Here is a 26,328-nt window from a genome sequence, read left to right on the forward strand (position 1 = left end):
GGGTTGGGTGTGCTTCCTGAGGTAGCCATTTTGGGGTTGGATGTGCTTCCTGAGGTAGCCATTTTGGGGTTGGATGTGCTTCCTGAGGTAGTCTTTTTGGGGTTGGGTGTGCTTCCTGAGGTAGCCATTTTGGGGTTGGATGTGCTTCCTGAGGTAGCCATTTTGGGGTTGGGTGTGCTTCCTGAGGTAGCCATTTTGGGGTTGGATGTGCTTCCTGAGGTAGCCATTTTGGGGTTGGATGTGCTTCCTGAGGTAGCCATTTTGGGGTTGGATGTGCTTCTTGAGGTAGCCATTTTGGGGTTGGATGTGCTTCCTGAGGTAGCCATTTTGGGGTTGGATGTGCTTCCTGAGGTAGCCATTTTGGGGTTGGATGTGCTTCTTGAGGTAGCCATTTTGGGGTTGGATGTGCTTCCTGAAGTAGCCATTTTGGGGTTGGATTTGCTTCCTGAGGTAGCCATTTTGGGGTTGTGCCCCCCCCTGCCCTGTGCCAGGATTCCAAAAGGTGCCCACAGGCTTAAAAGATTGGGGGTCTCCTGCTTTTGAGTAGAGTTGCCAATCCCCAGGTGGGGGCAGGGGATCCCCTGGTTTGGAGACCCTCCCCCCGCTTCAGGGTCGTCAGAAAGCAATGGGGAGGGGAGGGAAATGTCTGCTGGGAACTCTATTATTCCCTATGGAGATTTATCCCCATAGAAAATCATGGAGAATTGATCTGCACATATCTGGGGCTCTGGGGGGGGGGCTGTTTTTTGGGGTAGAGGCACCACATTTTCAGTATAGCATCTAGTGCCTTTCCCCAATATACCCCTCCAAGTTTCAAAAAGATTGGACCAGGGGGTCCAATTCTATGAGCCCCAAAAGCAGGTACCCCTATCCTTCATTATTTCCTATGGAAGGAAGGAATTGAAAAGGTGTGTCGTCCCTTTAAATGTGAGGGCCAGAACTCCCTTTGGAGTTCAATGATGCTTGTCACAGCCTTGATCTTGGCTCCACCCCTAATGTCTCCTGGCTCCACCCCCAAAGTCTCTTGGCTCCACCCCCAAAGTCCCCAGATATTTCTTGAATTGGACTTGGCAACCCGACTTTTGAGGGAGGACTGAAGGATTCTTTTAGTTGTGACAAGAACTCCCTCTTCGCTGCTGAAGATAGCACGGCCTCTTAGGGAGCCCATATGCCCTGCATAGCCTCTGAAGACACCCATCTGCTGCGGCGAGGCGCTTTGGGCTTGTGGCATTTTCTCATTAGCTAATTAATTGGGCACAGCTAATGACCTGGGAACGGCTCTGGAGGTCCTTGGCCTTTTGGGCCCACAGTTGCCACCTGCTCCTTTGGGAGCCGGGCTCTCCGAGGTGGCAAGTGCAAACTCATTGCGGCATGCCCCTTGATTAACCTGGCCTTGGAGTGCCCCTGGGTATTAAAGTGACTGTCAGGTCAAGCCACGGCCCTCATAACTCTGGCTCTTGAAGACTCAACTGAGGGCATGGGGGTGGGTGGGGGAGCTTTCAGCGGCCTCCCTTCAGGTGACAAACTCACCCATTATCCCAGCGCCAGTGGGCCATGATTTTCAGAGCCGTATCATGAGCCTGGCTGTATAACTCCCAGCGCTGCTTAATAACTTGTGGCTGACACTAGCAATTTCCTCACGGCTGCTTTGAGTAGGGAAGGCTGAAGGGAGCAAACCAGGCAGAGGAGGGGAGATCCCAGAGCCCTCCACAGCTTGCTCCGGTGTCCGGCTGGCATTTCTTACCCGAAAGAGAGTGGGAAAATGGTTTGACCAGGCTTGTCGTCCTGGGAGGAAATCAGACTTAAGGCCAGGGCTTTTTTGGAGCAGGAACACACAGAAACGCAGTTCCGGCTGGCTTGGAATCAAAGGGTGTGTCCTAATATGAAAATGAGCCCCTCTTGGGCTTTTTCTACAAAAGAGCCCTATGTGAAACAATGGCGATGTCAGGAGGTGTGGTCTAATATGTAAATGAGTTCCTGCTGAGCTTTTTCTACAAACAAAGCCCTGCTTCGGGCCAGTACTCCCTCTAAGCCAGGGGTGGGGAATCTTTTTTCTGACAAAGGCCATATGGATATTTATAACATCATTCGCGGGCCATAAAAATGATCAACTTAAAAAACAGTGCTCCGCCGAGGGAGAACGATTCAGGCCGGCAAAATTAATACAAATAATTGTTTTTCTATTTGAAGTCATGTGGGGAGAGCCTAATCTGGCCCACACACACAGGGCCTGCCTCCTAGGCAAATGCAGAGGTCCGGGGCTTTTTTGTAAAAAAAGCCCCGTAGGAACTCAGTAGCATATTAGGCCACATCCCCTAATATTAGCACATTAGGTCACACACTCATTATATTAGCATATTAGGCCACACCCTCTGGGATAATCAAGTGCAAACTGAGCTGTGACAGTAACTTTTCCAGGCCCTGCAGCAATTCTGGCCGGCCGGCCAGGCCCCAGGGAGGCTGCCGCAGAGTACATCTGGGCCCTGCAATCCCTGCCTGGCCCTGGGGAGGCTGCCGCACAGTACATCTGGGCCCTGCAATCCCTGCCTGGCCCTGGGGAGGCTGCCGCACAGTACATCTGGGCCCTGCAATCCCTGCCTGGCCCTGGGGAGGCTGCTGCACAGCGCGGTTGGGCCCCACGATCCTCGCTGGCCAGCCAGGCCCCAGGGAGGCTGCCGCACAGTACATCTGGGCCCTGCAATCCCTGCCTGGCCCTGGGGAGGCTGCTGCACAGTGCGGCTGGGCCCCACGATCCTTGCTGGCCAGCCAGGCCCCAGGGAGGCTGCCGCACAGTACATCTGGGCCCTGCAATCCCTGCCTGGCCCTGGGGAGGCTGCTGCACAGTACATCTGGGCCCTGTGATCCCTGCCTGGCCCTGGGGAGGCTGCTGCACAGTACATCTGGGCCCTGTGATCCCTGCCTGGCCCTGGGGAGGCTGCTGCACAGTACATCTGGCCCTGTGATCCCTGCCTGGCCCTGGGGAGGCTGCTGCACAATGCAGCTGGGCCCCACGATTCTCGCTGGCCAGCCAGGCCCCGGGGAGGCTGCCGCACAGTACATCTGGGCCCTGTGATCCCTGCCTGGCCCTGGGGAGGCTGCTGCACAGCGCAGCTGGGCCCCACGATCCTCGCTGGCCAGCCAGGCCCCAGGGAGGCGGCCACATGGCTCGGTTCAGCCCAGCAATCCCTGAGGGCCACACCAAGTGACCTCGAGGGTCGCATATGGCCTTCGGGACGGAGGTTCCACACCCCTGCTCTAAGCTGTGGGGTCTCGTGAGCAAAAATTCTACTTCCTGAGCTACTGGCATTAAAGCCGTGAGCGACTCCATAAATTAGTTTGCTCCGGGGCCATTTTTCTTGAACTAAGACAAATCTATGTGAGCTGGAAGCTAAAAAACTGTGAGCTGGCTCACACTAACTTAGCTTAGAGGGAACAGTACTTAGGGCAGACTTCCATTGCCCAGTGGGAAAAAAACCCATGCCCGCTTCTGTAGTGTCCTTCTGGGATGCTCTAGTCATCTGTCAATAGGCTTCCCAACCCTCCCGCCCTGGCGGGGGACCCCAGGATTTCCACCCTCTTCCCCCGCTCCCCAAAAAAATGGAAGCGGGGGGAGGGGGGAAACGGCGCCAAGGAGCATGGCGAGCCGCCCCATCCCGGAGCAGGCGAGGCCGCCGCGCCGCTGCCGCCCCCTCCCCGCCCACCACAGCTGCTCCTCTGAGATGGGCCCAGTCTGAGCCCATCTCGGAGGAGCAGCCAAGAGGCGGCAGCAGCACAGGCAAAATCAGCAAGGCAAAACCAGAGAAGGGGAGGGCGGAGGCAGGTCAGGAGCATGGCGAGCCGTGAATCCGGGCCCTTCTAGGACCCGGACTCGCGGCTCGCCACACCCCCGGCCCGCCTCCACCCCCCCTCCAAATCCACCCCAGAGGCGGAGCGGGCGAGGCCGCCGCGCCGATGCCGCCCCCCCCCCGCCCCACCGCAGCTGCTCCTCCGAGATGGGCTCAGCCTGAGCCCATCTCGGAGGAGCAGCTGTGGTGGGGCGGGGGGGGGGGGCGGCAGCCGCACAGCGGCATCGCCCGCTCCAAGATGGGGTGGCTCGCCACGCTCCCCAGTGCCGTTTCCCCCTCTCCCCCCTAGCTCCACCCCAGTGTCTCCTGGCTGCACCCCCAAAGTCTCCTGGCTCCACCCCCAAAGTCCCCAGATATTTCTGGGATTGGACTTGGCAACCCTATCTGTCAAGCCCTTCTTCACACCCCCAGAGGCAATGAGGGACAGGGCCTTTTGGGGGGCTGCCTCCCAGTTCTCCCTGAACCTTTTTGCCTTTGATGGACAGGTCAGGACGTTTCTATTCCTCCTAATGGATCGCTCCTTCTGGGCTGAGGCTTAGCTGTTGCTGCAAGGGCTGCAAGCTTTGGGGAGTTCCTGGAGATTTGGGGGTAGAACCTAGGGAGGAGGGGTCTGGGAAGGGGAGGGACACCTGTGGGATATAACGCCATGGCAACCAGCCTTCAAAGCAGCCACCTCTACCAGGGCAACTGATCTCGATTATCTGGAGATCAATTGTAATTTCAGGAGACCTCCAGGAAGTTGGCAACCCCAAGGAGTCCTGTGGCCCCTTTGCATTCGGCAGCCTTTGTTCCAGCTCAAGCTGCCCTGAGTTCGAGCTCATAGAATCATAGAGCTGGAAAGGACCTCCAGGGTCATCTAGTCCAACCCCTTGCACAATGCAGGAAACTCACAAATACCTTCCCCTAAATTCGCAGGATCCTCCTTGGCCTTGCTGTCAGATGGCCATCTAGCCTCAGTTTAAAAACCTCCAAGGAAGGAGAGCCCACCACCTCCCGAGGAGAAAGCCTGTTCCACTGAGGAATCGCTCTAACGGTCAGGCAGTTCATAGAATCACAGAGTTGGAAGGGACCTCCAGGGTCATCTAGTCCAACCCCCTGCACAAGGCAGGGAACTCACAAACACTTCCCCCTAAATTCAAAGGATCTTCATTGCTGTCAGATGGCCACCTAGCCTCTGTTGAAAAACCTCCAAGGAAGGCGAGCCTATCGCCTTCCGAGAAAACCGGTTCCACTGAGGAATCGCTCTAACGGTCAGGAAGTTCTTCCTCCTGATGTTGAGCCGGAAACTCTTTTGATTTAATTTCAACCCATTGGTTCTGGTCCTACCTTCCGGGGCCACAGAAAACAATTCCACACCATCCTCTAGATGACAGCCCTTCAAGGACTTGAAGATGGTGATCCTATCACCTCTCAGCCGCCTCCTCTCCAGGCTAAACATCCCCAGCTCCTTCAACCTTTCCTCATAGGACTTGGTCTCCAGACCCCTCACCATCTTCGTTGCCCTCCTCTGAACCCATTCCAGCTTGTCTAGATCCTTCTTAAAATGTGGTGCCCAAAACTGAGCACAAGACTCCAGGTAAGGTCTTCCCAGAGCATGGCAGGCTCCTCTCCAGCTGAGCTGCAGCAAATTCCCTCTTCTGAGTGACCAGTTGGGCTTCTTAGGACTTCACCATCGTCACTCTGGGTTAGCCACTGCTGGAGCATTTGGCTTCTGCTTCTTTGCACGGGGCTTGGGATGAGATGAGGGGTTTCTCTTAGATATACAGAGAGCCAGTTTGGTGTCGTGGTGAAGAGTGGCAGAGTCTAATCTGGAGAACCTGGTTTGATTCCCCACTCCTCCTCCGCATGCATCCAGCTCCCTCAGTGCTGTTCTGTCAAGAGCAGTTCTTTCAGAGCTCTCTCAGCCCCACCTACCTCATAAGGCATCTGTTTGGTGTAGGGGTTAAATGCCGGACTCTTATCTGGGAGAACCATGTTTGATTCCTCACTCCTCCACATGCACCTGCTGGAATGGCCTTGGGTTAGCCTCACCTACCTCTCAGCCCCATCTACCTCAAAGGGTGTCTGTTGTGGGGAGAGAAGATATAGGAGATTGTAAGCTGCTCTGAGTCTCTGATTCCGGGAGAAGGGCGAGGTATAAATCTGCAGTTCTTATCCGGGAGAACTGGGTTTGATTCCCCACTCCTCCACTTTCACCTGCTGGGATGGCCTTGGGTCAGCCATAGCTCTCGCAGGAGTTGTCCTTGAAAGGGCAGCTGCTGTGAGGGCCCTCTCAGCCCCACCCACCTCACAGGGTGTCTGCTGTGAGGGGAGAAGATATAGGAGATTGTAAGCTGCTCTGATTCAGGGAGAAGGGCAAGGTATAAATCTGCAATTCTTTTTATCTGGGAGAACTGGGTTTGATTCCCCACGCTTCCACTTGCAGCTGCTAGAATGGCCTTGGGTCAGCCATAGCTCTGGCAGAGGTCGTCCTTGAAAGGGCAGCTGCTTGTGAGAGCCCTCTCAGTCCCACCCACCACACAGGGTGTCTGTCATGGGCAGGCCTGTAGCTACGAGGGGGCCTGTGGGGGCACAGCCCCCAACTTCTGGCCAAGGCCTCCTGGCTCCGGGGCCCCAAGGAGCCCCGGGGCCTCAGCCATGTCAGTGGGAGCTGCCACCGGTCCTGCAAGCAATTTGCGTGGTGGAGAGTTCGCTCGCGGGGCAGCACCAGAAGCAGCCAGGGCCCCCTGCCTGAGTTAAAGGGCCCGCCGATGATCTGATTGACGGACCCTTTAACTCACACAGGGTGCTGGGGGCTGCGTCTGCCCCCCGCCGGCGTGCTATTTTAGTGATGGGGAAGACAGGCCAGCGGCAAGAGCGACTCTCCCTGCTGCTCTCTTCATAGCCCTCTCTTCCTGCCACTAAAATAGCACACTGGGCCAGGGGCAGAAGCATCCCCCAGCCCCTGTTAAAGAGCCCGACCCTGCTCGCTCTTTTAGTGGCAGGATGGGAGGGTGGCAGTGAGAGCAGCAGGAGAGCCACTCTCTCTGGGTGCCGTTCTCCCTTCCTGCCACTAAGAGAGCATGTGGGCAACGGGCAAAAACAGCCCCCAGCCCCTGTTAAAGGGCCCATGGATCAGCTGGGGGCTGCTTCTGTCCCGAGTCCATGCACTATTTTAGTGGCTGGGAGGGAGGGCGGCGGAGAGAGCGGCTCTCCCTGCCGCTCTAGTCACCGCCCTCCCTTCCCCACCACTAAGATAGCGTGCAGCCGGGGGCAGAAGCAGCCCGCAGCCTCCAGTGCGTTAAAGGGCCCGCCGATCAGCTGATTGGCGGTCCCTTTAACTCGTGCGGGAGGCTGTGGGCTGCTTCTGCCCCTGGCTGCACTCATTATTTTATTGGCAGGGAGGAGAGGGTGGCAGCAAGAGTGGCAGGGAGTGAGGGTGGGAGGAGCGAGGAGAGGGAAGGTTGTATGGGGTGCGGGGGGGGAGGGAGCGTGAGTGCCCCCTCCAAAAATTAAATGCCCTCCGACCTTTCAAATCCTGGCTACGATCCTGATTGTTGGGGAAGAAGATAAAGGAGATTGTAAACCGCAGGGTGAGGATCGGAACCCAGGCCTTTCTGCTTCACCACCTTTTGCTGTGGAACGTCTGCCCTGAAGATCTTCTTTTGTTGTTGTTGCTCCCCCTCCCCCCACCCCCCTGCTGCCCCAGGAATATCCTCTTGCAGCGCTGGCCGGATCCTGGTGCCACTGTGGCTTCCCCACAACCCTCTTCACTTTGCACGAGCGGGAAGATGAGCAGCTGTGCGCCCAGAAGTGCAGCGGCGAGGAGTTCGAGAGCTGCGGCAATTCCCAGTATTTCATCATTTACCAGACTCAAGTACAAGGTAGTGGAGTCTGCGGGGCTCACTTCTGTGGCAGGGCTGGGTGGGAGAGCCGAAGCCTTGCATGCTGAGGGTCCCAAGGTCAATCCCCTTTTGCATCTCCATGCCAAAGACCTGCAGGAGCTTGGGAAAAAGCTCAGCCTCTGACCAGATGAACATATATGAAGCTGCCTTCTACTGAATCAGACCTTTGGTCCATTAAAGTCAGTATTGTCTACTCCGACTGGCAGCGGCTCTCCAGGGTCTACAGCTGTGAGGTTGTGAGGTTTTTCACGCCTATTTGCCTGGACTTTTTTAGATGGAGATGCCGGTGATTGAACCTGGGACCTTCTGCTTACATATGAACAGAGGAGAAGGAGTCTCCTAAAAAGGGTCCATGCAAGTAGGGGTGAAAAACCTCAGCTTGAGACCCTAGAGAGCCGCTGCCAGTCTGAGTAGACAATACTGACTTTGATGGACCAAGGGTCTGATTCAGTATAAGGCAGCTTCATATGTTCATATGTCCATATGAAGCTGCCTTCTATTGAATCAGACCCTCCTGGGTCCATCAAAGTCAGTCTTGTCTACTCAGACTGGCAGCGGTTCTCCAGGGTCTCAAGCTGAGGTTTTTCACCCCTACTTTCATGGACCCTTTTTAGTTGGAGATGCCGGGGATTAAACCTGGGACCTTCTGCTTACATATGAACATATGAAACTGCCTTCTACTGAATCAGACCCTGGGTCCATCAAAGTCAGTATTGTCTACTCAGACTGGCAGCGGCTCTCCAGGATCTCAAGATGAGGTTTTTCACACATTCTTGTCTTGACCCTTTTTATTTGTAGATGCCGGGGATTGAACCTGGGACCTTCTGCTTCCCAAGCAGATGCTCTACCACTGGGCCACTGCTCCTCCCTGATCTTCCACCTCCCTTTCTTCAAAACTTCCCCAACCCCACCCTGCCTGCATCTTCCCCACAAAAATAGCCCCCTTTTACCCACACCCCCATTCTGCAGGCACCCCTAAGTCCTTCTCCCCCACTATTTTGGAGCGCCAAAGTTTTTCCCCACCCCAGTTCCTCTGCAGTTGCCCTCCCCTTTCCCCCCCAGGGGTGACCCCCTGTCCTCCAGCCCTCCTTCTCCCCCACTATTTGGGACCCCAAAGTTCTCCCCCCCCCCAGTTCCCCTACAGTTGCTCTCCTCCTCCCCACCCCAGGTGAGCAGGTGATAGGGTTGTCAATCCCCAGGTGGGGAGAACAACCCAAAAAACTGTGGGAAATGAATGGAGTATCAAACACAAGAAATAGTTACTATTAACCTAATTCTGAGAAAAAAAACTCTCTTAAAAGTGAGACAGTCCAAACCAGGATTCATATAGAATATATATATATATATATATATATATATATATATATATATATATATATATATATATATATATATATATATATATATATATATATATATATATATATATATATACCGTAGGAACAATCGGTTTTTGAAGTGATGAGTGGGAGATGCCTCTTTGAGGAAGGGTAAACCAGAAACAGTAACAAATGCCAGCGTTACTGTCAGAGGCTTCCTCGGCACCCACTTTCATGAATTCCAACTTGTTGTTTTGAAGCTGTTATAATTGCTGCTTGAAAATAGGAAGGAACTGATAAGAACAGAAGGCGTTTTCCTTCGACGGAATTAGCACAAGCACGAGCACTTTAACCCGTCCTGCCGGAGCGGATGGGCGAAGTTATTAAAGCGGAAATAAGCTACTGAAGTCAGAAACTGACATGCTTACATGGGACTGAATGAACTTGGACTTCGGTTGTTATCTTATCGGCCCCGTGGCGCAGAGCGGTAAAGCAGCAGTACTGCAGTAGTGTGGTCTGAACTCTCTGCTCACGACCTGAGTTCGATTCCGCCGGAAGCTGGATAGGTAGCTGGCTCAAGGTTGACTCAGCCTTCCATCCTTCCGAGGTCGGTCAAATGAGTCCCCAGCTTGCTGGGGGGAAAGTGTAAAAGACTGGGGAAGGCAATGGCAAACCACCCCATAAAAAGTCTGCTGTGAAAACGTGAAAGCAACATCACCCCAGAGTCAGAAACGAATGGTGCTTGCACAGGGGACCTTTCCTTTCCTGTTATCTTGTTTGATTGTGAGAGTTTACTGTGACATTTAAAAATATATACTGTATGTAATATTGTATATGAATCCTAATTTGGACTGTTTCACTTTTAAGAGAGTTTTCTGGAATTAGGTTAATAGTAGCTATTTCTTGTGTATGATACTTTGTTAATTTCCTGCATTTTTTTGGGTTGTTCTTGCCTCTTTCTATGATTCTCTAGGGTGATAAATCCCCAGGTGGGGGCAGTGGATCCCCCGTTTGGAGGCCCTCCCCACACTTCAGGGTCATCAGAAAGCGGAGGGGGGGAAATGTCTGCTGGGCACTCCATTATATCCTACAGAGACAAATTCCTATGGGGTATAATGGAGAATTGATCTGTGGGTATCTGGGGCTCAGGGGGTGGGCTGTATTTTGAAGTTGAGGCACCAAACTTTCAGCACAGCATCCAGTGCCTCTTCACAAAACACCCTCCAAGTTTAAAAAGGATTGTACCAGGGGGTCCAATTCTATGAGCCCCAAAATAAGGTGCCTTTATCCTTCATTATTTTTAATGGAGGTAAGGCATTTAAAAGGCGTGTGGTCCCTTTAAATGTGATGACCAGAACTCCCTTTGGAGTTCAATTGTGCTTCTCACACCCTTGCTCCTGGCTCCACCCCCAAAGTCTCCTGGCTCCATCTACAAAGTCTCCAGATATTTCTTGAATTGGACCCAGCTACCCTAGCAGGTGATTGTGCTGAGCAAAAGTGACCATGGCAGTGAGCTCAAGGGCTGTCACTGAGGGGCTGCTGTGCAGTAGTCAAGCACCTACTTGGCATGCAGAGCCTCCAGAGAAGATAAGAACATAAGAACATAAGAGAAGCCATGTTGGATCAGGCCAACGGCCCATCAAGTCCAACACTCTGTGTCACACAGTGGCAAAAAATTTTTATATACACACATACACTGTGGCTAATAGCCACTGATGGACCTGTGCTCCATATTTTTATCTAAACCCCTCTTGAAGGTGGCTATACTTGTGGCCGCCACCACCTCCTGTGGCAGTGAATTCCACATGTTAATCACCCTTTGGGTGAAGAAGTACTTCCTTTTATCAGTTTTAACCTTTCTGCTCAGCAATTTCATCGAATGCCCACGAGTTCTTGTATTGTGAGAAAGGGAGAAAAAAGTACTTCTTTCTCTACTTTCTCCATCCCATGCATTATCTTGTAAACCTCTATCATGTCACCCCGCAGTCGACGTTTCTCCAAGCTAAAGAGTCCCAAGCGTTTCAACCTTTCTTCATAGGGAAAGTGCTCCAGCCCTTTAATCATTCTAGTTGCTGAAGATGAAGAAGATATTGGATTTATATCCCGCCCTCCACTCCGAAGAGTCTCAGAGTGGCTCACAATCTCCTTTCCCTTCCTCCCCCACAACAGACACCCTGTGAGGTGGGTGGGGCTGAGAGGGCTTTCACAGCAGCTGCCCTTTCAAGGACAACTTCTGCCAGAGCTATGGCTGACCCAAGGCCATGCTGGCAGGTGCAAGTGGAGGAGTGGGGAATCAAACCCGGTTCTCCCAGATAAGAGTCCGCACATTTAACCACTATACCAAACTGACTCGGGTCTCTGATTCTTTCCAAGGTTGGGAAACTCCTCTCTCTCTGTCCTGGAGAAACCTGCAGTAGCAAAAAACCCAAAACAATTGTGCAGGAAAGTAGCACAAAAAACTGTGCTAGATACAAATATACGTTTGTTATCAATTCAAAATACAACATAGTCAAATATTCAAGATACAAATCATTCACGTCATATACAAAATTCCATATGGTTCGTCAAACGGGATTAGCACAATTGTAAGCTGAAATGCTGCATCCACTGTGGAATGCAATATAACCTCCCAACTTGTGATTCAAGGAGATTCCTCTGTTCTCTCAATAAATCTTCTGAGGGGAAACCTCTGCCAGTCGAAAATTCTTATTTGTAACGTTCAAGGTGGAATCCCTACACATTCAGCTCCGCAAGCGGCTCTCAATACAATGTGCATGATTTGCATCTTGAATATTTGACCATTTTGTCTTTTGAACGTATAACACATATATATTGGTATCTAGTTTCTTGCACAGTTGCTTTGTTTTTTTGCTATTGTGTTTCTTGTTCAGATGTGGCTGGAGAAACGTGCATCCTGACTCACTGAAGGCCCAACTCTTAAAGCCCTATATGGTCGGGGGCTGCCTATCTATGGGACCGCCTTTCTCTGCATGTTCCCCAGGGAGCACTGCGTTCAGGGACACAAAACCGACAATCTATCCCTGCACCAAAGGAGGCCAGGCTGTGTTCCACACAGGCTAGGGCCTTCTCAGTGGTAGCACCAGAAACGTGGAATGCCCTCCTGGAGGCCATAAGGATCCTGTGGGATCTTTCTCAATTCCTCAAGGCTTGCAAAACTGAAAAACACCCACGATCACTATAGGATCACTGGCAGAGGAAAGAAAGATCCCGCCTATACTGAAACTGAGGAAAGGAAAAGGAAAAGGAAAGCACCAGTCGTTTCCGACTCTGGGGTGACATTGCTTTCACGGCAGACTTTTGACGGGGTGGTTTGCCATTGCCTTCCCCAGTCATCTCCACTTTCCCTCCAGCAAGTTGGGGACACATTTGACCAACCTCGGAAGGATGGAAGGCTGAGTCGACCACGAGCCGGCTACCTGAAAACCCAGCTTCCGCCGGGGATTGAACTCAGGTCGTGAGCAGAGCTTAGGACTGCAGTACTGCAGCTTTACCACTCTGCACCATGGGGCTCATTTAAAGACTATAGGAAAGGAAAGGAAAGGTCCCCTGTGCAAGCACCAGTTGTTTCCGACTCTGGGGTGACATTGCTTTCATGGCAGACTTTTTACGGGGTGGTTTGCCATTGCCTTCCCCTGTCATCTATACTTTCCCCCCAGCAAGCTGGGGACTCATTTTACTGACCTCGGAAGGATAGAAGGCTGAGTCAACCTCGAGCCGGCTACCTGAAAGCCCAGCTTCCACCGGGGATCGAACTCAGGTCGTGAGCAGAGCTTAGGACTGCAGTACTGCAGCTTTAACACTCTGCGCCACGGGGCTCTTTACTGAAACGGAGCAGCACCATAAGATGTTTTTAAAATGTTTCTACAATTGTATTATAGCATTTTAAAATTGTAATTGTAGATGTCTGAATTGATTGTTAGCCGCCCTGAGTCCACTTGCAAAGAGGGCGGGATAAAAGTCTTAAATAAATAAATAGCTGCTTCCCTCGTCTGTTCTTCTTCGGGGAGGGCTCCTTCTTCCAAGCAGACTGGTGATCTGCCCCCTCAGAGCCCAAGATTTTCCCAACAGGCATTCAACAAGAAAACCCCTGCTATTTATTATAATTACCAAAGAAATAAATTTTGCTTTTCAATGAAACAGTAATTAGTTTCAGCTCAAATCAAATGGGGGGAAACAGCAGTTTGCCAGTTGTGGGCAGCAGATGGTTGCCTTTTCTTTTCTCTTTTCTTTCTCTTCACTGCGTCCCCTCTTTTAAGGGCCAATTCATGTATTTCGTTGGTTTGTTCTTTGACGTGTAAAAAGAATCTCGGGTGTGTCCTAACGGAGCTCAAGACGAAGCGGGTCTTTCTGACAGAGACGCTGAGAGAAGAGTCAGGATTGGCTGCTGCCCCCCCTCAAAAGGACCTTCAAAGGGTGGAAGAGATGTCCATCGCTGGCAATTAGCCAGGGTGGCAAAGTGGAACCTCCAGGTTCAGAGGCAATCTACCTTTCAATGTCAGTTGTGGGACAGGGCTAAAAAGGGGTGGCTTCGGCCGCTGCAGACCTGTTTGGATCCTTGCAGGATGCCTGATTGGCCACTGTGGGAAGCAGGACAGGACCTTTGCTCCAATGAGCCGGGCTCTTCTTCTCTTCTTACTGCCCTTTATCATCTGTTTGCAGACAACCGGTGCATGGACAGGAGGTTTTTAACGGCTCGAGCGAAACAATTAATCGCCCTGGCCAGCTTTCCCGGAGCTGGCAATACGTGGGCACGGCACCTCATTGAGCTGGCGACGGGCTTCTACACTGGCAGTTATTATTTTGATGGCTCTCTCTACAACAAAGGTGAGGAGTCTGCATCTTCGCTTGACTGGGGGGGGGGGTGTCATAGTTTTCACAGCTCCTTCGCCTTTCTCACATCAGTTCTTCCTGTTAAAAACAACACATTGGTGTTTTGTATGCATGCATGTGCACCTGGAAGTCATGTTGACCTCTGGTGACTGACCCCTGCTGGGGGCCTAGAGGATATTCAGGGAGGTGGCTGAATAGAGCCTGCCCCTGCTTTCCGACTGGGTATTTCAAGGGCAGTCTCCCATCCAAGTATTAATGACAGTCAACCCTGCTTAGCTTCCAAGAATCAGGTTTGCCTGGGTTATCCAGGTCAGGACAATGTATCTTTGTCTTCTGGATGGTGCCAAAATGGTGGAAAGGATCCATCAGCGGCGACGATAGAAACGAGCAGTCCAAAATCAATGACGATGATGACACGCAGAAGCAGAGAGAACGGGAAAAGTTTGTCTCAACTCAGGTTTTCCAGATAGGAAGAGGAAGTGTCTGTGGGAGGGAGGGAGGTGGCTGACCAATCACACAGGGGAAGGGGGGGAGAGAAGCGCTTGCCCCTTCCCCCGTTGGCTTTCTTTTGTACTCATTTCTATTTTGTCAATGGTCTTGTTTCTCTATTTTTCACTGATGGTTTTGTCGATTGGCTCATATAGGCTGCTAACAGATGGGCATAGGGTTGCCAATCCCCGGGTGGGGGCAGGGGATCCCCCGGTTTGGAGGCCCTCCCCCCGCTTCAGGGTCGTCAGAAAGCAGGGGGAGGGGAGGGAAATGTCGGCTGGGCACTCTGTTATTCCCTATGGAGATTTATTCCCATAGAAAATCATGGAGAATTGATCTGCGGGTATCTGGGGCTCTGGGGGAGTTGTTTTTTGAGGTAGAGGCCTCTCCCCAAAATACCCCCCAAGTTTCAAAAAGATTGGACCAGGGGTCCAATTCTATGAGCCCCAAAAGAAGGTACCCCTATCCTTCATTATTTCCTATGAAGAAGAGGATATTGGATTTATATCCCGCCCTCCACTCTGAAGAGTCTCAGAGCGGCTCACAATCTCCTTTACCTTCCTCCCCCACAACAGACACCCTGTGAGATGGGTGGGGCTGGAGAGGGCTCTCACAGCAGCTTCCCTTTCAAGGACAACCTCTGCCAGAGCTATGGCTGACCCAAGGCCATTCTAGCAGGTGCAAGTGGAGGAGTGGGGAATCAAACCCGGTTCTCCCAGATAAGAGTCTGCACATTTAACCACTACACCAAACTGACTCTCTATGGAAGGAAGGAATTGAAAAGGTGTGCCATCCCTTTAAATGTGATGGCCAGAACTCCCTTTGGAGTTCAGTTATGCTTGTCACACCCTTGCTCCTGGCTGCACCCCCAAAGTCTCCTGGCTCCACCAACAAAGTCTCCTGGCTCCACCAACAAAGTCCCCAGATATTTCTTGAATTGGACTTGGCAACCCTAGATGGGCATGTTGAGGCGGTTGGGAGGCATCTTGAATCGGGTCAGCTCAGAAAGAACTATCCTGAAGCCTCCACACAGTCCCCCGGGAGGCAGCCTCATCCCGTCTTGGAGGCGGCTTTGCGCATTCAGACGGGCTGGCGCCTCAGAAGACGGACCACTCTTGGCCTCTCTCGCTGCCGCCTTTGCCCACCCTGTGGTCCCTCTCAAACACTGAAAGCAAACCCCAAAAACTCCCCCCTTGTTTGCAGAATTGCAACCCGTTGCCTGGAAACTGAGGATGCTCCCTTGGAAGTTCTGCATCATTAGCGTTTTAAAATATCCCTGGGAGACAAAGGCAAGAGGCGTCCCCCTAGCGGGAACCCGGAGCATCCTCAAACCAAGCCCAGCGTACCAAAGGAAGCCCCACGACATCAATCAGCCACTGGCAATCTCCTGGGGAGACACGGAATGTGCTCGGCCTTCGCTGAGTGGTACAGCGGGGGAAGGCCCCACGCTAATGCCCAAGGGGAGGCAGCGGTGCCATCTTCTGTGCCCCACCAGCCAGCAGCGGCGGAAAGTAGCAGTTGCTGCCAAATAAGGAACCTTAAACAAAGACCGAGAGGGAGCAACAAGCTCTGCTCCTAAGTGTGGAAGGTCAAGGAGGAGGCAAGGAGGCTACCAAGAGAGAAGCTGGAAGATATTGATGTGTTTCTGCTCTTGCTGTATTGTATAGATTTTTAAAATATATATGTATTTTCAGGGGCTTTTTTGTAGCAGGAACTCCTTTGCATATTAGGCCACACCTCCCTGATGTACCCAATCCTCCTGGGGCTTACAGTAGGCCCTGCACGAAGAGCTCTGAAAGCTCTTGCAGGATTGGCTACATCAGGGGCATGGCCTATTATGTAAAGGAGTCCCTGCTATTTAAAAAGCCCAGAGGCCACACACCCCTGATGTAAGCAATTCTCCTGGAGCTTACAGTAGGCCCTATACGAAGAGCCTTGCAAGCTCTTGGAGGATTGGCTACATCAGGGGTGTGTGGCCTAAGATGCAAAGGAGTTCCTGCTACAAAAAAAAAGCCCTTAATGCACATAGAAACTCAGCAGGCTGGTCTTCTGGCACACCAGTCCTTGTACGGCAAAGCTTGCCACACTTGCCAAGTTTGCCAGAGTCATTTGGCAGAAATTTGCTTCGTACAACTCTCCATGTGGCCCATCTCCTCTGGACACGTGCTTAGGGTTGGTGGCAGGGCTGCTGCCTCTGCATTTGAGTGCCTAGTGTTTGGGAAGAGGGATGTATGAGGACTAGCGTTCCCTCTAAGCTGAGTTAGTGTGAGCTAGCTCAGTTTTTTGGCCTCTGGGTCACACATTTTTGTGTCATCTCAGGAAGGATGGCCCCAGAGCACGCTAATTTATGCAGTAAGTGTTCCCTCTAAGCTGCATAGTCTTGTGAGCAAAATGTCTACTTTCTGAGCTACTGGCATTAAAATTGTGAGCTACTGCATGAATTATTGTGCTCTGGAGCTATTTTTCCTGAGCTAAGAGAAAAACGTGTGAGCTGGAGGCTACAAATCTGTGAGCTAGCTCATGCTAACTCAGCTTAGAGGGAACACTGGAAGTAACGTAATCACTCGCTCACAACTTAAATGCCAGTAGCTCACAAAGTATAATTTTGGCTCACAAGACTCCACAGCTTAGAGGGAGGATGGATGGATGGATGGATGGATGGATGGATGGATGGATGGATGGATGGATGGATGGAAGAATGGATGGATGGATGGAAGGATGAATGGATGGATGGATGGATGGATGGATGAATTGCTGGATGGATGGATGGAAGAATGGATGGATGGATGGAAGGATGAATGGATGGATGGATGGATGAATTGCTGGATGGATGGATGGATGGATGGATGGAAGAATGGATGGATGGATGGATGGAAGAATGGATGGATGGATGGATGGAAGGATGAATGGATAGATGGATGGATGGATGGATGAATTGCTGGATGGATGGATGAATTGCTGGATGGATGGATGGATGGATGGATGGATGGATGGATGGAAGAATGGATGGATGGATGGATGGATGGATTGCTGGATGGATGGATGGATGGATGGATGGATGGATGGATGGATTGCTGGATGGATGGATGGATGGATGGATGTTACTGGATGTTCTGCGACATCCAAACAGTTCAAGCAATAGCTGCAGAGACTTGTAGGTGGGAGTCAGCAGGTGACAATGTTGGTCTCAGCTCTGGTTGGTGAGATAGATAAGTGAGGATTTCTTAAAAAAATTATCTTGCTTGGCCATCATCCAGTAACAAAGCTGGCGATTCTATCCCAATCTTCCCCATTGACCAGGTGAGGTGTGGCAATAAATCTAACTCCTACCCTACCCCACCCTGCTTGGGCAAAAGGCCAATAATCTCTCAAATATTGTAGCTCCAAGAGCTTGCAGTGGTCCCTGCTGAATAATACGGCCACCTTTGCTGACTTCCAAGAAGATGCAGAAACGTCTGCTTGCTGGCTGGACCGTCTGCCTTTTTTCTCCTTGGCCTGACAGATTCAGCAGTTATCTGTCTTTTTCTTTGTGAGTGACACAATCAAATTATCTACCAAGTTAATATTTTCCTGGCAACCTGCTCGTTCGTTATATCAACCCTGACAGCTCCTCCAGGGAAAACAGTGCTGGCAAGCAGGCAGCCCAAGCGAGGTGTGATTTTAAAGCGCTGCGGTTTGGGCTGTAAAAGGAATGTCGCCTGCAGGGGAAGGGGGGGACGTGTAACCCAATGAGTCCAGCGTGCTATGGAACTCATTGCCACAAGATAATGCAGAGGCCAAGAGTTATGGTTTCTTCGTACTGTGCAGTAATAAACATGCATTGTAGATGTACGCATTTTTGAGCCCAACAGTAAATTTCATTTGCCATGAAAACAAAAATCAGCCTGTGGAACTCATTGTCACATGAAAACTGTGATGGCTCACCATTCATTATTCCTGTCAGTTGAGCGTGCAAATGATTTTAGACAACTTCAGGACTTTTTATATAACAGGAACATTTATATAGCAGGAACATAAGCACATAAGAGAAGCCATGTTGGATCAGGCCAGTGTCCCATCCAGTCCAACACTCGGAGTCACATAAGAACATAAGAGAAGCCATGTTGGATCAGGCCAATGGCCCCTCCAATCCAACACTCTGTGTCACATAAGAACATAAGAGAAGCCATGTTGGATCAGGCCAGTGGCCCCTCCAGTCCAACACTCTATGTCACATAAGAACATAAGAGAAGCCATGTTGGATCAGGCCAATGGCCCACCCAGTCCAACACTCTGTGTCACAGAAGAACATAAGAGAAGCCATGTTGGATCAGGCCAATGGCCCATCCAGTCCAACACTCTGTGTCACGTAAGAACATAAGAGAAGCCATGTTGGATCAGGCCAATGGCCCATCCAGTCCAACACTCTGTGTCACATAAGAACATAAGAGAAGCCATGTTGGATCAGGCCAATGGCCCATCCAGTCCAACACTCTGTGTCACAGAAGAACATAAGAGAAGCCATGTTGGATCAGGCCAATGGCCCATCCAGTCCAACACTCTGTGTCACACCCCAGATGCCATCAGGATATGCTGTGGCTAATAGCCACTGATGGACTTCTGCTCCATATGCTTATCCAATCCCCTCTTGAAGCTGTCTATGCTTGTAGCCGCCGCCACCTCCTGTGGCAGTGAATTCCATGTGTTAATTGCCCTTTGGGTGAAGGACTTTCTTTTGTCACTTCTAACCCAACTGCTCAGCAATTTCATTGAGTGCCCACGAGTTCTGGTATTGTGAGAAAGGGAGAAAAATCCTTCTTTGTCTACTTTCTCCATCCCATACATTATCTTGTAAACCTCTATCATGTCACCCCTCAGTTGACGTTTCTCCAAGGTAAAGAGCCCCAAGCGTTTTAACCTTTCTTCATAGGGAAAGTGTTCCAACCCTTAAATCATTCAAGTTGCCCTTTTTTGCACTTTTTCTAATGCTATAATATCTTTTTTGAGGTGCGGTGACCAGAATTGTCCACAGTACTACAAATGAGGCCGTACCATTGATTTATACAGGGGCATTATGATACTGGCTGATTGGTTTTCAATTCCCTTCCTAATAATTCCCAGCATGGCATTGGCCTTCTTTATTACAATCACACACTGTCTTGACATTTTCAGTGAGTTATCTACCATGACCCCAAGATCTCTCTCTTGGTCAGTCTCTGCCAGAACTCCTTTGTATATTAGGCCACACACACCTGATGTAGCCAATCCTCCTGGAGCTTACAGTAGGCCCTGTATTAAAAGCCCTGTAAGCTCCAGGAAGATTGGCTACATCGGAGGGGCATGGCCTAATATGCAAAGGAGTTCCTTTTAAAAAAAACCTGGACAGCTTTATAGATTAGAAGCTCCATAAGGATTACTGACAACAGTTTAATAAGCAGAACTCCTCTTCTTGATTCTGTTGCTCAGAAGAAAAATGGTGCCAATGGACAGTTGGTTCCCAGTTTTTTTCCTTGTTTTAACTTTTAAAGTCTGCCTCTATCTTCTGTCCCTGTTTAGAACACCATTGCACCTTGATCAAGTGTCCCAATCAAAACAGGCCTTTAACCTTAGGAACAAGAGAGTCAGGAGGCAGCCAATCAGATCCAGCGACAGGATGGCACCACTGAGGTCAAACAATGAGGTCAATGAAGTGAGCAATGACTCACGAAAGCTCATTTTGAAATAAATGTTGTTCGTCTTTAAGGTGCCCCTGGAATTTGGTTTTATTTGCAGGGAGAGGATGCAGGCAGCACCTTCCAAAGCACCAGAGGCCCAGGCTTCAGGACCTAGGAGAGCTCCAAGGGGGCACAGGTGTTGCACTAACAATCGCTCAGCTTTCTGTAGCCTTGAGGAAAGGCCTGATATCTGCCTAAGCTCTGCTCACTGTAGATGATTCCTCGTCCAATGAAGTGTGCTTAGAGCACACGAAAACTTACATTCTGAATAAAACTTTGTTGGTGTAACTTGACTCCTACTTTATTCTACTGCTTCAGACCAACATGTCCGCCCACCTGGATCTACCTAAGCATAGTCAGTGATGACCTGGGAACACAGTGCTCTGCCTTGGACTCCCACTGTCCGACTTCCTTGAATGGCTGCTAGGAAAGTCTCTGGTAGACTGACAAGGAATAAGGAGAGCCAATTTAGTGTAGTGGTGAAGTGCGCAGACTCATATCTGGAAGAGCCAGATTTAATTCCCCACTCCTCCGCTTGCAGCTGCTGGATTTACCTTGGGTCAGCCAAAGCTCTCACAGAGTTGTCCTTGAAAGGGCAGCTTCTGGGAGAGCTCTCTCAGCCCCACCCACCTCACAGGGCGTTTATTGCATAAAGTTGGCACCGTGGGGATGAGCCCAAATGGCAGAATGCATGCTGCTCACAGAATTTCACTTCCTTTGGCACAGAACTTTTAATGATTTTAGTGAATATTGTGCCTGTTTCTGCTCACAGAACCATCAATGTCTAGTGCTGCTTTACAGGGTTACAGACAATCCTCCCTCTAAGCTCCCTCGAGAGCCAGTTTGGTGTAGTGGTTAAGTGTGTGGACTCTTATCTGGGAGAACCGGGTTTGATTCCCCACTCCTCCACTTGCACCTGCTGGAATGGCCTTGGGTCAGCCACAGCTCTGGTAGGAGTTGTCCTTGAAAGGGCAGCTGCTGTGAGAGCTCTCTCAGCCCCACCCACCTCACAGGGTGTCTGTTGTGGGGGGAGAAGATATAAGAGATTGTAAGCCGCTCTGAGTCTCTGTTTCAGAGAGAAGGGCGGGGTATAAATCTGCAGTCTTCTTCTTCTTCTAAGCTGCGGCATCTTGTGAGCAAAAAATTCTGCTTTGTGAGCTACTGCATCAATTAGTTTGCTCTGTGGCCCCTTTTCCTGAACTGAGACAAAAATGTGTGAGCCGGGGGCTAAAAAACTGCAAGCCAGCTCACACTAACTCAGCTTAAAGGGGACACTAGTGACAGGTAGAGAATTTTCTGCCCCAAGGAATTTACTATTTCAGGGCCCCCTGGTTTTCATCCGAACACATTTTGCAGTCTTGTCCTTCCTGTTGTCTTTTCCTCCTGTCCCCTCTTTCCCCTTTGACCCCACCCCCCCTCAGCTGGGATTTATTTCTTCTGCTTCAAGTTTTTCCTCTTGTTTTCTGCAAAACAACCAAAGGGTTCAAAGGTGAAAGGGACCACTGGCGGAGCGGCAGGACGATCTGCATCAAGACCCACGAGAGTGGGCAAAAGGAGATCGAGGCCTTTGACTCGGCCATCTTGCTCATCCGGAACCCGTACAAAGCGCTCATGGCTGAATTCAATCGGAAATACGGCGGCCACATCGGTTTTGCGTCTCATGCCCACTGGAAAGGGAAAGGCACGTATACCCACATCCTGGCTCTTGAGCTGATATTTTCCTTGATAGCCACAGTGCAGATATCCCTCTGTTGCAGTTTACCTCCTGCCCAAGGAATCATCGAATCATCATAGAGTTGGAAGGGCCCTCCAAGGTCATCTAGTCCAACACCATTCTGACATTCAGGGCTTTTTTTATAGCAAGGCCTACTGTAAGCTCTTGGAGGATTGGCTACATCAGGGAGGTGTGGCCTAATATGCAAAGGAGCTCCTGCTAGAATTCCATCCCTGATTAGGCCACATCCCTGATGTAGCCAATCCTCCAACCCTACAGGGCTGTTAGTACAGGGTCTACTGAAAGCTCTTGGAGGATTGGCTACATCAGGGAGGTGTGGCCTAAGATGCAAAGGAGTTCCTGCTACAAAAAAAAGCTCTGTTCTTAATTAAGAGCACCTCCTTTTCTGGCCAAGAGGCTCATTTGGCACGTGAATCTGGTTACCGTTAAATGGCTTATATCGCAAGGGTGCCTGCCTAAGTGCCCTTTGCTGGAATGTAATGGGGCATCACAGCCTTCTTAAGTGGCCTGTCTCTTGTGCAAGTTAGCCTTTGCTTTGCATGCAGGCGATTGCAAGCTGAGTCCCTGGAAGCTGCAGTTAAAAGTTCTCAGGTGCTGGACCTGGGAACGAGTGGAGGGAGGGTGGCTCAGTGGTAGAGCATCTGCTTGGTAAGCAGAAGGTCCCAGGTGTCAATCCCCGGCATCTCCAGTTCAAAAAGGGTCCAGGCAAATAGTCATGAAAAACCTCAGCTTGAAACCCTGGAGAGCCACTGCGAGTCTGAGTAGACGACTGACTTTGATGGACCAAAGAGGGTCTGATTCAGTAGAAAGCAGCTTCATATGTTCATATGTGTTCATATGAACATATAAACTATGGGGAAGGACAGTGGCTCAATGGTAGAGCATCTGCTTGGTAAGCAGAAGGTCCCAGGGTCAATCCCTGGCATCTCCAACTAAAAGAGGTCCAGGCAAGTAGGTGTGAAGAACCTCAACTGGAGACCCTGGAGAGCTGCTGCCAGTCTGAGTAGACAATACGGACTTTGATGGACTGAGGGGGGTCTGATTCAGTAGAAGGCAGCTTCATATTGGGGAAGGAGGGTGGCTCAGTGGTAGAGCATCTGCTTGGTAAGCAGAAGGTCCCAGGTTCAATCCCCGGCATCTCCAACTAAAAAGGGTGCAGGCAAGTAGGCGTGAATAACCTCAGCTGGAGACCCTGGAGAGCCATGAATGGGGCTGTGGCTCAGTGGTAGAGCATCTGCTTGGTAAGCAGAAGGTCCCAGGTTCAATCCCCGGCATCTCCAACTCAAAAAGGGTCCAGGCAAATAGGCATGAAAAACCTCAGCTTGAAACCCTGGCGAGCTGGTGCCAGTCTGAGAAGACAAGACTGACTTTGATGGACCAAAGAGGGTCTGATTCAGTAGAAGGCAGCTTCGTAGGTTCATATGTTCTCTGCCTGAGATCCAGGAGAGCAGCTGCCAAGCGAAGGAGGCAAGGCTGAGTTAGATGGAGCGATGGTTTGGCTCCCTTTCAGGCTTCTCCATGCTTCTCCCATTCCCCCAATCTAGGCTCCAGCTCCCTCCTGGAATCGAAAATGGCACTTCTCTGCAAGCAGATGGCATTTCTAAGAGAGAGGCAGAACTTGGCTGGTTTGCCACCCTGCAATTAAAAAATACATGTAGATGGCTTCTTCCGTAGTGGTGCTGAATGGTATTCCAAGTACTGTTAACCGGCACGGTCCCTGCCTCATGAGACGGCATCGGCTTGTTGGTATTTTTTATGCCTACTTTGTGCCAGTTGAGTGCCACCTTTCTCCCCTGGTTACAGCAGGCTTTTTTCTCCTGCTTATCTTAGGTCTCTGCAATTTTTTTTTTAAAAAAATAATAATTCAGTGTTTTGTTCCATGGCATTAATTTTATGATATCCCTTGGAATGGTTCCAAAGCAAAGTTTTATGTGATATGATTATGCGAGGTGAATTGTCCTGTATCTGTTTAATGAAACAGATACTCAGTTTAATGATTCTTTGCAGGATAAAATACAGACTGAGCTATTAATCAGGGGTCCGAGGAGTGTGGGTGGGCGGGAGGGAAGGTCCATTCCTCAAGGAGCATAAGACAAAGATGTTCATAGGCCAGCCTTGGATGCATCAAGAGGCCCTGGACCGGGGACAGCTCCAGGCAGAGTCCTTGCAGATTATGGCTGGTTCATTATCCTTTTTATCACCTGATTTTAATGTGAGGATCAATTAGCAAGAAACCTCAGGGATAATTGAGGGATTTTTTTTTTTTAAAGAAAGGGACCACGTTTAGCTGTTCTTGGGACCTGGTGACCAATGGAGCAGCCAGCTAATGAGATTATCCATCATCACCAAAAGAGCTTTGCTTAACCAAGATGTTTTCTAATTAGCTGAAGGTGTGGGGAGGGGAAGGAACTTTTTTTTTTGTCAAAAGAAAGCTGAAAATTCAGAAAACCTAAAAACCTCCACGTGCGTTCAAAATAATTGGGGGGGGGGGCATGGCGCAGGGGTCTCCCGGGAGTGGCAGAAACGCTAGCACCAGACCTGGGCTGTGGAGGGGCTGCTTTTTTGAGGTAGAGAGGCATCAAATATTCAGCATAGCATCCAGTGCTTCTTTTCAAAATGCTTCCAAGTTTCAAAGGGATTGGACCAATTCTATGAGCCCCCAAAGAAGGTTCCCCTGTCCTTCATTCTTTCCAATGGAGAGAAGGCATTTCAAAGGTGTGCGGTCCCTTTAAATGTGATGGCCAGAACTCCCTTTGGAGTTCAATGATGCTTGATCTCAAGAGCTCACAGGGCTCTTAGTGCAAGGCCTACTGTAAGCTCCAGGAGGATTGGCTACATCAAGGGTGTGTGGCCTAATATGCAAAGGTGTTCCCGCTACAAAAAACAAGGCTCTGATTAAACTTGGTGGATCAAAAGGTCTGATTCACTAAAGGGTGGCCAACAGTAGCTCTCCAGATGTTTTTTGCTTCAGCATGGCCAATGGCTGGGGCTGATGGGAGTTGTAGGCAAAAAACATCTGGAGAGCTACCGTGGACTGCACTATAAGGCAGTTTCATGTATATACTTTCCTTTTAAATAGTTTTGGGGGTTTCGCAATGCCGGTTGCCTGTTGGAAATCAAGGCTGCGGTCCTAAGCACCTATTGAGCAAGCCCTATTGAACTCAGTGCAAAATGTGTGTGGGATCATGCCCTCTGTGCCTTGCTCCTAAAAGGTAAAAAAGGAAAGAGCCCCGTGGCACAGAGTGGTAAAGCTGCAGTACTGCAGTCGGAGCCCTCTGCTCACGACCTGAGTTCGATCCCAGCAAAAGCTGGTTCAGGTAGCCGGCTCGAGGTTGACTCAGCCTTCCATCCTTCCGAGGTGGGTAAAATGAATCCCCAGCTTGCTGGGGGGAAAGTGTAGATGACTGGGGAGGGCAATGGCAAACCACCCCGTAAAAAGTCTGCCGTGAAAACGTTGTGAAAGCAACGTCACCCCAGAGTCAGAAATGACTGGTGCTTGCACAGGGAACTACCTTTACTTTTTTTATTGAACTCAGTGCAACATGTGTGTGGGATCATGTCCTCTGCGCCTTGCTCCTAGTAAAACCTAATCCCTCTCCTCCCCTCCTCTGTTCTTGCAGAATGGCCCGAGTTTGTCAAGAACTATGCCCCCTGGTGGGCCACGCATACCATCGACTGGCTGAAGTACGGCAAGAATGTGCTGGTGGTGCACTTTGAGGACCTGAAGCGGGACCTCTTTGTCCAGCTCAAGAGGATGGTCAGCCTGCTGGACATCACGGTCCTGCAGGACCGGCTCCTGTGCGTGGAGGGCCAGAAGGATGGGAACTTCAAGCGCTCCGGGCTGAGGAAGCTGGAGTACGACCCCTACACCCCGGAGATGAGGAAGACCATCGGCGGCTACATCCGAACGGTGGACGCAGCTCTCAAACTCAGAAACCTCACCGGGGTGCCGGGGGACTATTACCCGAGATGATGGCCAACTGGAGGAGCTCGTTCGGCACAAATAGGCGGGGCTTGGTTTCTCCAGGCCAGCAATCCTTCCCACCCAGCGGGTGGCGCTAGTTTGGGGACTCCCCTCGGACTGCTGGCCGTTAATGGATCCCCTTGCATGAGCCAAGAGCTGTCATCATCCGTCATTTCCAAAGAGGAGGACGCCTTGGCAAACCCTCCCCCCCTCCAATCGGTGTTCTTTGGTGACTGTCACCAGCATCTGCGTCGGGGGCCCCCCCAAAAACGAAGCTATGCCTTGCTGCTGTCTTCTCGTAAAAGCTTTGCCTTCTCGCCTCGCCCCCTCCCCTTGGCTCTTTTCTAGCCTGTCTTACTTCCCTCCCCCCACCCCACCTCCCTTGCAGGTATCCAAAAGGGTTTGCAAAGGGCTGCTGTGGCTAAAAAGCATCTTGTCGTTTGTGTACTCTTTATCATCCGTTGGGGCAGGGGGGTCTTAGTACTCAGTACCGGGCCTTGGATTCAGCAGGAGCTCACAGGAGCGCAGCTCCTGAACCTTTTTGAGGG

The 26,328-nt window shown here is 50.8% G+C and overlaps 1 protein-coding gene across 1 annotated transcript in view; it reads left to right on the plus strand.

Annotated features, from left to right (window-relative positions):
- The window catches only part of WSCD2 (WSC domain containing 2), a 68,382-nt gene extending 42,583 nt beyond the window's left edge, over window positions 1–25,799 (plus strand). The window contains exons 5-8 of the mRNA XM_060250082.1: window positions 7,534–7,708; window positions 13,729–13,893; window positions 21,562–21,762; window positions 25,437–25,799. Of these exons, the coding sequence (XP_060106065.1) occupies window positions 7,534–7,708; window positions 13,729–13,893; window positions 21,562–21,762; window positions 25,437–25,789 (894 nt within the window). The 3' untranslated portion in view covers window positions 25,790–25,799. The remainder of the gene's footprint in view (window positions 1–7,533; window positions 7,709–13,728; window positions 13,894–21,561; window positions 21,763–25,436) is intronic.
- The last annotated feature ends 529 nt before the right edge of the window (window positions 25,800–26,328 follow it).

Source organism: Heteronotia binoei, chromosome 11, assembly GCF_032191835.1.
Source record: "Heteronotia binoei isolate CCM8104 ecotype False Entrance Well chromosome 11, APGP_CSIRO_Hbin_v1, whole genome shotgun sequence".
In the NCBI taxonomy this organism is placed as follows: Eukaryota; Metazoa; Chordata; class Lepidosauria; order Squamata; family Gekkonidae; genus Heteronotia; species Heteronotia binoei.